The sequence below is a fragment of the Octodon degus genome, unplaced genomic scaffold (assembly GCF_000260255.1).
Source record: "Octodon degus isolate 3935 unplaced genomic scaffold, OctDeg1.0 scaffold00074, whole genome shotgun sequence".
NCBI lineage: Eukaryota > Metazoa > Chordata > Mammalia > Rodentia > Octodontidae > Octodon > Octodon degus.
Window position 1 is genome coordinate 8,341,544 of NW_004524650.1, and position 14,426 is coordinate 8,355,969.

General features: G+C 38.9%; 1 protein-coding gene across 7 annotated transcripts in view; it reads left to right on the forward strand.

The window, feature by feature from the left end:
* The window catches only part of Evi5 (ecotropic viral integration site 5), a 253,121-nt gene that overhangs the window by 94,342 nt on the left and 144,353 nt on the right, over nucleotides 1–14,426 (forward strand). For 6 of the 7 annotated variants that reach the window (XM_004635730.2, XM_023720276.1, XM_023720272.1 and 3 more), the window contains one exon: nucleotides 10,404–10,464. In XM_004635730.2, the coding sequence (XP_004635787.1) occupies nucleotides 10,404–10,464 (61 nt within the window). Of the gene's footprint in view, nucleotides 1–3,864; nucleotides 3,913–10,403; nucleotides 10,465–14,426 lie in introns of those variants that run through there. The other variant, XM_023720277.1, reaches the window with a different exon arrangement.

Below are 14,426 nucleotides of genomic sequence, written 5' to 3' on the forward strand. Positions count from 1 at the left end.
TTTCCTGTATATCACTTTGAACCTGTTTCATACATTCTATTTCTTTCCTAAATTGCTTATTCAGGGTTCCATCATTTTTATATTCTGCTCTATTTTTTTATCAGTGTAATGTTTAGAAGCACTTAGTACTTCTTTGATTATAGATATCACTAAATTTTTTAATTCAGAAATTATTTCTGATCTGATTTCTTCTATACCTTTCTGCAGTTGTTTTTACTGCCAACGCTATTATTTCCAAGATATCAGGTGTGTGATTTCCAGTTTCCTCTATGCTAGTGTCTTCTGCATTCGTACTGGGTGGACACAGGACCTGAGACTGCATTTTGTTTCTTCTCTTTGTCATTTTGTATACCACTGTCTTCTGACTTTTGGTGTAGAGCTTAGAGTTATTACTTTAGCACCAGGTCCGGATCTACGAAGTTCAGATTCCTCCATATGGTTGTTGTTTGGATCTGGTTGCTGTGCTCTACTTCTTTCTGTTGCAGCTTTTAGAGTTGAACCCTTTGTGTCTCCCTGGCAACATGTTCTGCTCCTGAATCAGCAGGGTGTGTCTGGCCTCTAGCCTCTTTGCTGGGAGTTCTGCTGAAGGGTTCCTCGCTGGGCCTGCACTCTGGGTTGAATGAAAATCCGTGGGCCCTGGGTGGTCTCACTTACATGCCGGGCCTGGGCTCTGGGTCTATTCAGGATCAGGCAGGCCCTGGGTCGTCTTACTCACTGGGCCTGCGCTCTGTGACTATTCAGGACCCAGGGGCCCCGGGGCAGTCTCTCTCACTCTCAGGGTCTGTGCTCTGGGTCTATTCAGGATCCCATGGCCCTGGGTCATCTCACTCACTCGCTGGGCCTGCCTGCGCTCCTGGGTCTCTCTATTCAAGATCCTGTGTCCCCAGGCAGTCTCGGTTGGTTTTTGTGTGTGTGGAATAGTTCAATAATTTCTCCTGCTCTATATTTGATTTTAACATAGTATGCCAATATCCCTAATGGCCATATGAGACGTTCTAGATTTGTTTGCTATTTAAATGCTATGAGTATTTGTGCAGGAATAGGATGTCTGGGTTGCTGAGTAAGGCTTTACTAAAGTATTTGCCAAAGAGATACTAATTTTTTATCTTACCCATCAATGTGTAAAAATTCTCTTTTACTTTAGCATCAGCATCTGGTTAGAATTCTTAACTTTGGCTAATTTATTGAATGTAAAAATATATCATTTTGGACTTAGTTTGCTTTTCCCTAATTGTTAGTAAAGAGTCAGTGTCTTTGTACTTATTTATTTTTATTTATTTATTTATTTTAATAATATTACTTTCACTTTGGTATTTTCCATGTTCACAGGGTTATTTTCCATGTTCACAGTATTGAGACTTGTGGAACCTTAGGTACACTTTGTGGTTCTCCACAGTTTACAATTACACATCCCATTCCAAGCAATGAGAGAGTCTATTGCCACGAATAACAGAAGGAATGGAAGACATGTCAGGAGTACTTTATGGCTATGGAGGTTCAGATGAGATTTACTGAACACATCACATGAGTAAAGTTGTGCTGTTAGCCTTCCACAGTGCATCACAAACTTGGCTTCATTGAACAGTACCATAAAGCCAGTACCTGAAATATCAGAGAGGTGTTTGCAGATGAAAAGTTTGGACTTTTGATCATGTGACTTGCAAGATCATACTTTGACATGCATTCTTTGATGATGACTGTTTTGGCTGTTCTTGTTCACCTATTAACAGCACAGCCTAAAATAGAATGGTTAGAAAGAAAATAAAATGTCATGGCCTGAATTATGCCTATCCACAAACTCACCTGTTGAAGCTTCCACCCCAGGTATCACAGAATATGGCTGACTTGGAGACAGGGAAACTGAGATCCCTCAGGCAAACTGAGGCCTTAGAGTGGCTCTACTCCAATCTAAGTGATGTCTTATAAGAAGGAAGGTGGATGTGCAAAGGAACACCCATAATATACTTCAGGACAAAGGTGATGGGAAGAAGGGCAAGGTACTCTCTGGAAACCAAGGGGAGCATCCTCAGAAGAAACTGACCACTCCTGCCAACACCATAACCCTAAGCTTTCAAGCTCCAGAACTGAGAAAAGCAATCGCTGTTGATTCAGCCTCCTGGGCTTCAGGATTTTCAATAAGGACTGATAAGAATATATTTCTGACAGATTTTCATTTATTCTGAATGGCAACAGAAACTGTTTCAAAATCAATGCACGTACTTCGTGTTTTGAAGAGACATTTTAAAATATGCTATTTTAATAGAAGTTTAAAAGCCATACCTTGCCCTGGTTAGCAGTGGTTTTAATTAGAAAGTCAGTCCTCATGTTGTCAACGTTTGGCACCAGAATGGAGCCCTGCCTATGTGGGAGTGGTATCAGATGAATACATGTATTGCTGGGTACATGTACTCCAGTGCATCCAGGCCCCTGAGTTAGGCAGATAACATCACATCTTATCAGTAAACAAATGTCTACCTTTAATGAGCAGATAGTGCATAAATTTCACGAAGCCACCTTCTTAGTACCTCCCAATAAGATAAAGATCACTAAAACTAGAGAATTCAGTACACATACCATAAAAATTCGCTTGATCAAAATTTTCAGAGTGGTCCTGAGAGGTCAGCTGCTAGTCACTAGGCAACCTAGTGTCATGGGTTACTAACTTTGCAAAAGTTGTATATGTTTATTAACCTCATGATTTGCTTTTGTTTTTCCCCTTCCTCTTTCTATTGCAGTACCTATTTCTTATTTGGTACTGAGTAGTTGTTCACATATATTCTTTTTTTTTTTTTTTTGCGGAACTGGGGATTGAATTCAGGCCTTTGCGCTTGCCAGGGAAGCGCTTACTCCACTGAGCCATCTCCCCGGCCCACATATATTCTGGATAGAAATCCTTTGTCCTTATTAAAACACAAGTCTCATCCATTTTTGTTAAATGCTACTCTTAGAATATAACAGGTTTGTACCTAATGGCGACAAAGGTTCAAGTGCTATCAGTTGCAGGATGACAGAACAGAGAGATAGTTTTATTTATTTTTCATTTTTTTAAAAATGTATTTAGTACAGGGTTTACAGGGTCTCACTAGATAGATTGAACTCATAGTGATTCTCCTGTTTTCAGCCTCCCAAGCGCTGCAATTGTAGGTGCACACCACCATGCCCAATCTCAGTCGCCATCTCAGCATGCCCCAGGAATGGGCTCAGCATGGCACACTGGGGATAGAACTCCAGCCACTGCACTCTGCCTAAGCAGGTGCTTTAGTTCACTGAGGTATCTGGCCGGCCTCAAGATAGTTTATTAAAAGTATAGTCTAGTGGATGTCAGTATGATAGGTTATTAATATGACATGTAAGAGTTATCTAAGACATATATCTTTAAACTGGTATATACAGTCTTCTGAGGTCAGGAAATTTGTTCAGAGTGTGTAATTCTCTCCAACATAGATTTTTCTTAGTTCTCTATTTCACTTATCCTCTTACGGTCTGCCTTTTCCTACTTTATATAAGGAAGGCAAACTTGCTACCCATTCCAAATCATATTATGGTACGTTGCCTTGGGTTGTAAAAATTATTTAGGGAACCAAACAAAGGAACAGTTTTTGAATGCCTTGATCCTTTGGGAGTGTCTCCTGGTAAAGCAAAATGAAAAAGATTGAATGGAGCAAATTCATATTTCATTCACCTGACAAATGGTTGTGAAGTTTACCTTACCTGTCTTACAATTAGAATTCAAAAGTAAACTGGTTATCATGAAGCAAGTATTAACAAATTTATGAGAGTTCAAAAGTGAAGACAGACTTTTAATAACAGAAAATTAACTTTACTCATTGTTTTAATAACAATACCATTTTCTCTGCCCCTTAGGTCATAGAATATAGGATGTCCATAAATTACATAAGTATTTAAAGTCAGTGGAAAATTTTAAAGCACACATGAATTACATCCCGTGCAACTATGTAGACTTCAGGTAAAAATAAGTTTAGAATTCTTTAAGATGAATATGAGTAAATGATTTTTTAACAAGTGTGTGTGTAGAAAAATACAAAGACCACGAACATAATAGGGTAGGAGGAAGTCAAACCAGATTTCATGTTGTCTTTTGGAGATGATACTGTGCATCCATCCATCCACCCATCAGTCTAACCATCCATCCATCCATCCATCCATCCAACCATCCATTTATTTCCCCCACCCCCCTGCACCATAAGAGTATTGCTACATAATCCAGCTTAGTCTTCAACTCTGTAGGTAGCCCGCTCTGGGCACAAACTCATGGCATTTTCCCTGTCTCAGTCATCATTAGTCATCACTATATTCAAGAATCAGTATGTAATTTGATAATGGTAAGATAGCAGGGAAAAACACTAAGAGTTCAATGTTAAATTTCTTTGAAATTATATACAGATTATATTTTACTGGAGAATAGTATAGTGCTAAGATGGAAAAAACATTTCCAATTAAGTGTTTTGAGCAGTTGCTTCGTTTTTCTTTTTAAAAGCCATTATCTGTCCTCTGCCATTTAACAGGTGGCTCTTCGTTATTCTCTAGACTGATGGTCTGGTTCTTATAGTGTACAGCCGCTGGATCTGAAAGATGATGCATAGGATTACTTTATTAGGGGCCACATTTCTTACTAGGGGAACTGAATTGCAGGGTCTTACTAGGCAGTTCAAACTTGTAGTAATTCTTTTGTCTCAGTCTCCCCAGTGCTGGGATTGCAGGCATGCACTACCATGCCTGGTTTCCATGGCCAGCATGGCATGGGGCTGGCATGGCATGTGATACTGGGGATAGAGTCCAGGTCCTTGTGCTTGCCAGGCAGGTGATTAGACCACTAAGTTCTCTCTCTGGCCTCTAGATTTTTGCCTCTTCATGGTTCAACAGGTATTACTAATACTGCTTAGTTTTATTTGAGGTGTTACTGCCAAGCTTGAAGTAACTACTGATTTAGCTTCTATGAATATTCTGCAGGGAGCAACTGTGGATATTTTCAAAGGAGTTGATAAAGCACCAATTCTATATAGCCTAAAGTAGAATCTCCTAAAATTATAACTGACAATGATTAAAAAATGAAAATGTTGAGTTTATTTTATTTATTTTTTTTGTGGTACCACGGATTGAACTCAGGACCTTACACTTGCCAGGCAAGCACTTACTCCACTGAGCTATCTCCCCAGCCCCAAAATGTTGTTTAAAAAAAAGAATAAGCATGTAAACTAGTGTCCTTGTTAGACAATGAAATCAGAGATATAGTACACAGAACTTCCATATACTCTTTAGATTTACCAGTTGCTTACAGTTTGTCTCATTTGTTTTATCCTTTCTTTTGCATATATATAAATAATGACATCTACGTATGTATGTTTTTATTTGTATAAGGAAAATCCATACATTTTTGGAGATGCATTTGAGAGTAGATTGAGATAATGTGCTTTTATTCTTAAAAGCTTAAATGTGCACTTTGAAAGAATGAGATCTGTTTTTAACAAACAATAGTTAAACTAAGGAAATTATAGCTATACTGTTATATACAGACCATGTTTGAACTTTATGACATATCTGAAGAGTATCCTTTATAGCCATTTCCCCCACTCCATCTGGCCACCAACCCTAACCCCTGCTCCATGTTCCTAGTCTAGGTTCATGTATTTTATTTAGTTATCAGTTTAATCTGTGCTTCATTCCTAGCCATTTATTTATTTGTTTCTTAAATATTAAGGCAGGGTGTAGTCTTTTGCTAACTGGTGTTCAACTTGTTACACCCAGCTGAATTGAACTAATGTATTTCTGGGTGTGGGAGGCCCATCTGAGGATTGTTGCTAGCTGCATAAGAGGCAGAACTGGAGAAGCTGTTTGGAAAAGCTGTTGAAACTGTTGGAAGTTCCTGGTTTTCTTGGGCTACTCTACTGGAGGACCTGGTCATGCTGGTTTCCTGATGAGCTTGGCTGTTCTTGTTGAGGAGGAACTTGGGACCTTGTTGTTGCTGAAGAGGGCTATGATTCACTTTAGGGGAGCTCTCGTCCTCATCTTGAGCATCGTTTCCTCGCTCTGGAGGGGAAGATGGTACAATACAATGCTCAGCCTCCTGGAGAAGTTGCTCACATTGGCTTTCCTGATGGGAACTCAAGTTTCCTCATCACCGAAGGAGCTGGGGACCTCAGTGTTACTGAGAATGGCTGTGGTACTTTTCAGGGGAGCTCTGGTTCTTACTTTGAGAGTTGCTTCCTGGTTCCAATTCAGATCCCACAGCCTGCTAGCATAGACCCTTCATCCTGCTGGCATAGACTTTTTAGCTTCCACCCCTGACTTTTGGCCCTTTTTAGTGTAGATCCTTGAAGTGGGCCTGCATGAGACATTATTGTGGGCTCTAGGCCTCCAATTGGACTTGTGAGAGGCCTTGTTATAGGCTATAGGTTTTCATCTGGATTCATACAGGATATTAGGATCCAGGCCCTCAGCTGGACTCTTTGCTCTTTCCTGCACTCTTTGTATGTGATTCTTTGGGTGATTATAAAATAATTTTGTAAAGTGTGTCCTGTATTGTATTGTACCCCTTGCAAAAAACCCAGACTACAACACAAGAGTTTCACTAAGTGACTTAATCTGCCTAGTCTGGTTTGAAATTGTTATCCTCCTGCCTCAGCCTTCCAGGATGCTGAGATTATAGGCATGTATCATTACACCCAGCTTAACATTGATATAGAGTGTACAGGCCTGTTATTTTGCAGAAAATTCAGAAGTTTGAGTTTTTCTGAGGTTTTCTTACAAGATTCTAGCTGTGGGTTCAGGGAGATAGCTCAGCAGAATAAGTGCTTGCCTGGCAAGCACAGGGTCCTGAGTTCAATCCCTGGTACTGCAAAAAAAAAAAAAAAAAAAAAAAAAAAAAAAAAAAAAAAGGATTCCAGCTGTGCATTTTTGGGAGGTATACTAATGGCTTTATGTCTCTTAGTTCACCGTACAGTAGGTAAAATGGTACTGGTTTCTTTCAAAATTGGTGATGTTGGTTTGACCACTTGATTTGGGGGCAAAGAGTATTGGCTAGATTTCACTACTGTAAATTTATTTTCCCTCTTGTAATTGATAAGTAATATATACTTTGAGATTAAGTAATGTCCTTTATTCAGTTTTCCTTACCAATTTTACATCCATTATTTTCTCATTGCATTTTTCTTTACTGATGATGTAGCATTCTACTATAAGGAAGCACTTTCTTTTCTTTCCTTTTTTTTTGTGGTACTGGGGATTGAACTTGGGACGTTGCCCTTGAAGGCAAGTACTTAAGCTGTTGAGCTATATTTCCCAGCCCTAAGGAAGTGCTTTTTCCTCTGTTCATTCAATCATTGATATCAGTATAAATTATTATTCAGTGAATTATGACCCATTAATATATTGTCTCTAATTTGTGTAGTAGGGACCTTGTTACTCTGGTGGCTAGGGCTTTTGATTCTTTGAGAATTTCTTTCCCTTAAGTCATCAGAATATTCTAGCCTCACTGTATCCTTCCCTATCAATGCTCAAGAATAAGTCATTTGTACAAAGAGCTTTGGAGACCTTGGAGATTTGGTCTGAAGTTAATGGATAGCACCTTGTAGTGTAACAAGAGTGACATGATTCACATCAGCATTTAAAAAAGACCACTTTAATGATAGGATGTAGAAATTATTCAAAGTGGCCTAATTGGTGAGCATAATTATGACTCTCTTCTAGTTATTTATTTAATTTTCCTATATTTAGGACAGGGTCTATGGGGTCTCACTATGTAGATGAGACTCATAGTAATTCTCCTGTTTTCAGTCTCCCAACTACTGGGATTTCTGGTGCACACCACTACACCCAGTCTCAATTGCCATTTCAGCACGCTTCGTGGGCAGGGCTTGCACGGCCTTCCGGGGATCGAATCCTGGCTACTGCATTCTGCCTAAGCAAGTGCTTTAGTCCACTGAGCTATCAGGCTGTCCCTCTTCTAGTAATTTAGACAGGCTATAATAAAGGCCTAAAACACTTATTAACGAATGGACAACAGAATAGTAACTGATAATTTCCTCAGCCAGATTGTCCAAGTCATTATCAATATTGATACCAATAATAATATCAATACACTCTCAAGAGTTTACACCCTTCGTTTGTGATAAAAACGGTGCTTAAGCTCTGGAGTTTTCCTCCCAAAGACCCCTAATGGCCATATAATCCCATTTGAGGAACATTCTACTAAATACTTGACTAGTACTCAGCATTATTTAGGTCATCAAAAACAAGGAGAATTAAAGAAACTGTCATTGTGAAGAGGGGACTCAGGAAACATGATAATTGAGTGTTATATGGCATCTTGAAGTAGAAAAGAGACATTAGACAAAAACTAAGATCTGTAGGTGGATTTTAGTTAATAATGTATTTATATTGGTTCATTAATTATAGTAGTGTGACAATATATTAAGACATGTAAGTGGAAAGTACAATGAACATGGAAACTACTATCTTCACAGTCTTTTTATAAATCTGAGACTGTTTGAGAATTAAATATTAAAAAACACATCAGTGGAGATGAAGTAGTAGTGGATATTAGAGCGTTGTTAGGTTGAAGTGAAAATGTTTGGTTTCTTGAATTGCAAAGGAAGGATAAAGTGACTTCTAGTACTTTTTTATTTTAGGTAAGTGAATTTGATGATGACATCTTCATATAGTAGCTAACAATAACTGCTTCTAAGTGGTCATTTTTAAAGGCTCTGTGCTTGTGTTTTCAGCAGTGCAACCAGTGTTCAAAATATTTTACAGTTTTGGAATCTTTTATAAATTCTTTTGGTAACATTCCTTAATAAATCATTGTAGTATAGCAGTGTAATCTTAGGCAAATTTGTAAGCCTCAGAATAAGTGTAGCAATCTATATTAGGAAGTTATGCGATAATTGTGATGGTATGTATGGTAATAGGCTTTTGTCCTTTGAGGAGGAATTTGATCTTTGAAAATAATTTTAAATTATTTCAGGTCTGATTGATACTTGCAGTGGATTTGGTTGTGAGCAAGATAAATAATTTGATGCAACTAGTTGTTGGTCTATGTATTTTTTAAGAGATCATTTGCATTATAAAGTTGGAAAAATAGTATATTGCATTTATTTGTCATTACTCTCCATCAGGCAGTGACAGTTCATCAGTGTTTTCTGAGATGGAGTGACTTCAATCTTTTTTTTTTTTTTTTTTTTTTTTTTTTTTTTTTTGGTGGTATCAGGGATCAACCTCAGGACCTAGCACTTGCCAGGCAAGCACTTATTCCACTGAGCTATCTCCCTGGCCCAGAACTTGGGAAAGATTCTTTTTCTGAGTGGCACAGGGTGCTCTCAGGGCAGTTCTGGTGCGGCATGTGGAACTGGGGATTGAATCTGGTCCCCTGTAGGCCCTTTAAACAACTGAGCTAACCCAGCAAGACCATCCTCCCATTTTTTTTTTTTTTTTTTTTGGCTAGCTCATGGGGCCTTAAAGGGTGGGTCTGGTGTGGCTTGTGGAGCTGGGGATTGAACCGTGGTCCCCTGCGCCTGAGTTTACCCAAGCAGGTGCTTTAAACAACTGAGCTAACACACAAGCCCCCTGGAGTAACTTTAATTTTAATCGGTTAACTCAAGTGCTATCTGCTAGGATTCTGCATTATAAATTTACTGTTTCCTTCAGTACTTTCTGAACAATAAAACACAATCTGAGGCTATTCATAGACTTCAGTGCACTGACTTTAGTACTCATTAGTGTTTCTTTTTCTTTTCTTTTTTTTTTGGCTGGCTCAGCCTGCCCTGGGGCTGGTGCAGCATGTGGTACCAGGGATTGAACCTCGGTTTCCTCGCCTAGCCTAAGCTTGCTTAAGCAGGCACTTTAGACTGCTGAGCTATCTTGCCAGCCCACCTCCCTAGTGTTTCTTGCCTCTGGTATTTACTGTGGCATTGTATTGATTTTTATATTTGCCTCATTTCTTCTACATTTTTTAGTTGAAGCTTCTGTAAGGAACAGTAGTCTTAAGAGTTGTTTTTTGTTTTTGAAACTTCAAATATTTTAAATCACTGCTAGTACGAGGATTTTCATGGTTAAGAGCCTGTTCAGCCATAAAGTTGTGATCTAATTTGATGGAAAAGGATGGCTGGTTCTTTTATAAGTCTAGGGTTTAGTAGAGTCTGTAAACTCAGTTCTTCGTTTGGTGTTTTATAAATTTACTTTCTCTACTTTGTAATGGCATTTATTTTTGTGATTTCTAAGTTTTTTTTTATATAACACCCTATGGATATTCATTTTTCTCATATTAAGTATCTTAAGTAATGAACTGGGGGAAACTAAAACATATTTTATATTTATATTTAAAAAATTTATAATTAGCTGTTTTTTGAATGAAAATATGCTTTTGATTTTCTTCTTCTTCTTCTTAGGCTTGAAAAGGAATATACTACAATAAAAACTAAAGAAATGGAAGAGCAAGTTGAAATTAAAGTAAGCATTTCAGGGCTTTTATTAAGTGCTAAAGAGAAGTTGGTTGAAGTCTGTTATTTGACAGTAGACATCAGGTTATGTTTATCTCTTATTACCATCTGCAGTAAATTTAGCAATAAAATTAATTAATTAATTAATTGTACTGGGGATTGAACTCAGGACCCTGGACTTGCCAGGCAAGTGCTTATTCTACTGAGTTATTTTCCCAGCCCTTAAAATTTATTTATTGACCACCTTCCTATATTATAGTTGAAAATAGACATTTTCCAATAGCAGGGTAATGTGACTGAAATGGCTTTCATTCTGTTGTGAAAAAGGATACCTTTGTCATTGGCTCCTCAGGAGAGAAAAGTTCCATGTGGGAGGTATAATTACATTCATTTTATCTTAATTGTAATTGTGGCAGAGAAGATAATCTCTAACACATTGTATTCTTCAAATAGCATCAAATAATCTATGGCAGACTAATTAAAATTAATTATGGCTACCTTAGAGTGCCAGGAGTTTTTACCATTGTAGTATTTTCTTATCTAAGCAAAGGTTATACTTTAGAACTACTTCCCAAGGAGACAAGTAGATTTTTAAATTTGGAGGATATATAAATACCCTGCATATGTCCTGACATTCTTATTTGTACTTCTTATAAACTAAGGAGTTCTTAAGTTGAAGGTCCTTATCACTGTCAGAGCTGGCATTTTGGAAAAGTTCGTTGTCTTTTGCCTTTTTTTTTTGGTACTGGGGATCAAGCTTAGGACCTTGCACTTGCCAGTCAGGTACTTAAGTCGCTGAGCTATCTCCCAGGTCCCTGGCTTTTGTCTTGATGCACCTGAGTGAGGATGATGGGTGGATGATAATTTATGTACTCTTGATTGGCAGATCCAATGTCTAATCTCCCCTCAAAAAAAAAAAAAAAAGAAAAAGTCTGAAAGTAAAATTACTTTTTTTTTTTTTTTTTTTTTGGTACAGGGTTTCACTACACAGCTTATAGTGACTTGTAATGATCCTCCTGTTTTCAGCCTCCCCAGCGCTGGGATTACAGGTGTGCATCACCATGCCTGGTCTCAGCACACCCAGGGGTGGAGCTGGCATGGCATGTGGTGCCAGGGATTGAACCCCTGTCCCTGTGCTTCCCTAAGCAGGAATTTAGTCTGCTGAGCTATCTTGCTGGCCCTAAAATTGCTTTTATTGAATGACTTCTTTGCTGCCTTTTAAAAAATATTATGTTCAAGTGTGTCTGATATTTTTACTTGGACCTAGCAAGATATCAGAAGACTTTCTGTGTACAATTTGTTAATTCAGCTTTACTAAATATACCTCCTTCTGCCCCACAGGTCTCTTTTACAAAGGAATGGGTTCTGTTAACCTAGTGCTCTTTTTTGCCTTGGTCTCTCTCAGAAGTTTCTTGAGAGACAGTTTACTGGTTTTCTATGTGAACTCTCTTCAACCCTTGCTTCCCTCTTTCTAGATGTTTTATTTGCACACCTGTATCTTAGCATTGAAATCACTATGTCTTGTCTTGTTTTTTTTATTGAGACAGGGTCTTGTTGTATAGTTCAGGCTGGCCTCAGACTTGTAGTGATTCTCCTGCCTTAGCCCCCCAAATGCTGAGATTATAGGTGTGTAAAACCATGCCTGTTAGAAATCAGTATTTATGTGTTTTTCGAGATATGTCTTGCTATGTAGTTCAGGCTGGCCTTGAACTTACTATGTAGCCCAGGTTGGCTTCAAACTTGCAGTGATCTTCTTGCTTCATCCTCCCAAGTGCTGATATTATAGATGTGCACCACTACACCTAGTTCAGTGTTTTTCAAAGAGAGAAAAAAGATCCCTTTGGATGTCCCCTGCCGTACACATGTTTTTGGTTACCTAATTGTTATTGTACCACTTGCTTTTCTGTTAAGTACCGTGCATGAGGGTAATACTGTGTTACTCTATACGTCAACCTTTTGTAAGTAAATCTAACCCATCCGAGTGGGAAGAAAGCATGAGTCACTGCACATGATGAAAATTTGGAACTACAAAGCAAGAATATGAGGATGGGAACAAGGCATGGTGGTATAATCTGGACACTTGGGAGACTAAGGCAGAAGGAGTGCACATTTGAGACCAGCCTGGGCTACATAGTGAGTTCAGGATCAGCCTGGATTCTGTGGAGAGTCTCTTCCTCAAACCAAACCAGGTTTCTGAGGCTGGGGAAGCCATGCTGTTCATTTCACCATACTGTTTTCTTGGTTGGGGGAATCATAGTTCTATGAACAATCATTGCTCTTGAGGAAATTTCTTGTAAAATTAAGTCATCTGAATCTAGAAACACAAAAAGACATTTTCAGAAAAAATATCCTAAGGGCTGGCCAAATAGCTCATTGGATTAAAGCACCTGCAAGCAGGTGCAGGGCCCAGGGTTTCATCCCTGGGCCTGCCATGCCAGCTGGAGACTGGGTTTGGTAGTGCACATCTGTAATGCCAGCACTTGGGAAGCTATAAACAGGCAGATCACTATGAGTCCTATCTAGTAGTGAGACCCTGAACACCCTGTAGACCCTTCCCTAAAAAATGCAAAAAAATAAAAAAGGAAAGAAAAAGAAAAAGATCCTTAGCAGACTTCAGCTCTTTTTTTTTTTTTTTTTTTTTTCTTTTTTTAAAGGTTTTTAAAAATACTTTTTTTCTGGGAGTGGTGGCACACACCTGTACTCCCAGCATTTGGGAGACTGAGGCAGGAGGATCACTCTAAGTTTGAGGCCAGCCTGGGCTACAAAGTTGAGTTCAAGGCCAGCCTGAACTGCATTAATGAGACCCTGTCTCAAACAAAACAAAATTTTGTCTTCTGGGGAAAGTTTTAGTTCATATGCGTGACCAAATTCCTTTGAATACTTTGATAGTTTTTTGTCACTGTGACAAATTACCTGAGAGAAATCAACCTAAAAGAGGACAGTTTTATTTTGGCTCATAGTGATTTGGCCACAAAGCTACAGGTCTGTGGTAGGGAGAGGGTGTTGTGGTAGGGAGCATATGGTACAGCCACAATGCTCACCTCCTGGCTTCAAGGCCACAAGGAAAGAAAGAACTGGCTCTTACAACAAGCCAATCCATTGAGCTGTGACTATCATTGTACAAATCCGGTCAAGAGATCAGAGTTGTCATGATCCAATTGCTCCCCAAAGGTCCTGGCTTTGAACACTAGGGATCAAGCCTTCAACACCTGAACTTTGGGGGACATTTAGGATCCAGACTGTAGTGTTATATGTCTCAAGCAGGTAGCATTAAGCTATTTATAGAAAAGAATCTGGAAAAAAAGAGTTAAAAAGTTGGTGGAGGGCCAGCCAGATAGCTCAGCGGACTTAAGTGCCTGCTTAGGCAGACACAGGGACTGGGCTTTGATCCCAAGCATGCTGTGTTGGACCCACCAATGGTACCTGCTGAGACAGTGATGACTGGGCGTGGTGGTGCGTGCCTGTAATCCCAGCATTTGGGAGGCTGAAAACAGGAGGATCACTACCAGTCTGATCTGTGTAGTGAGACCATGTAGAACCTGTACTAAATACATTAAAAACAAAAAAAAGTTAGTGGAACAGATCAAGTAAATAAAATATGCTGTTCTCTGTTATCTGTTCCTTCTTCAAAGTCTTTATTTTTATATGGTAGTGGTTCTTTTTTCTTTCTTCTCCTCCCCTCCTTCTCCCCCTCCCCCTCCATCTCCGTCTTCGACTTCATTGTCTTTTTTTTTTTTTTTTGGACCAGGAATCAAACTCAGGACCTTGCATTTGCCAGGCAGGCACTGTGCCAGTGAACTGTATCCTCAGCCCATATGGTTCATTCTTATTCCTTTTGCATCAGTCCCCAAGACTCCTTTTTTTTTTTAATTTTTATTTTATTTATTTATTTATTTATTTATTTATTTATTGTGTGTGTGTGTGTGTGTGTGTGTGTGTGTGGCCAGCTCAGCCCACCAGGGGGCAGGGCTG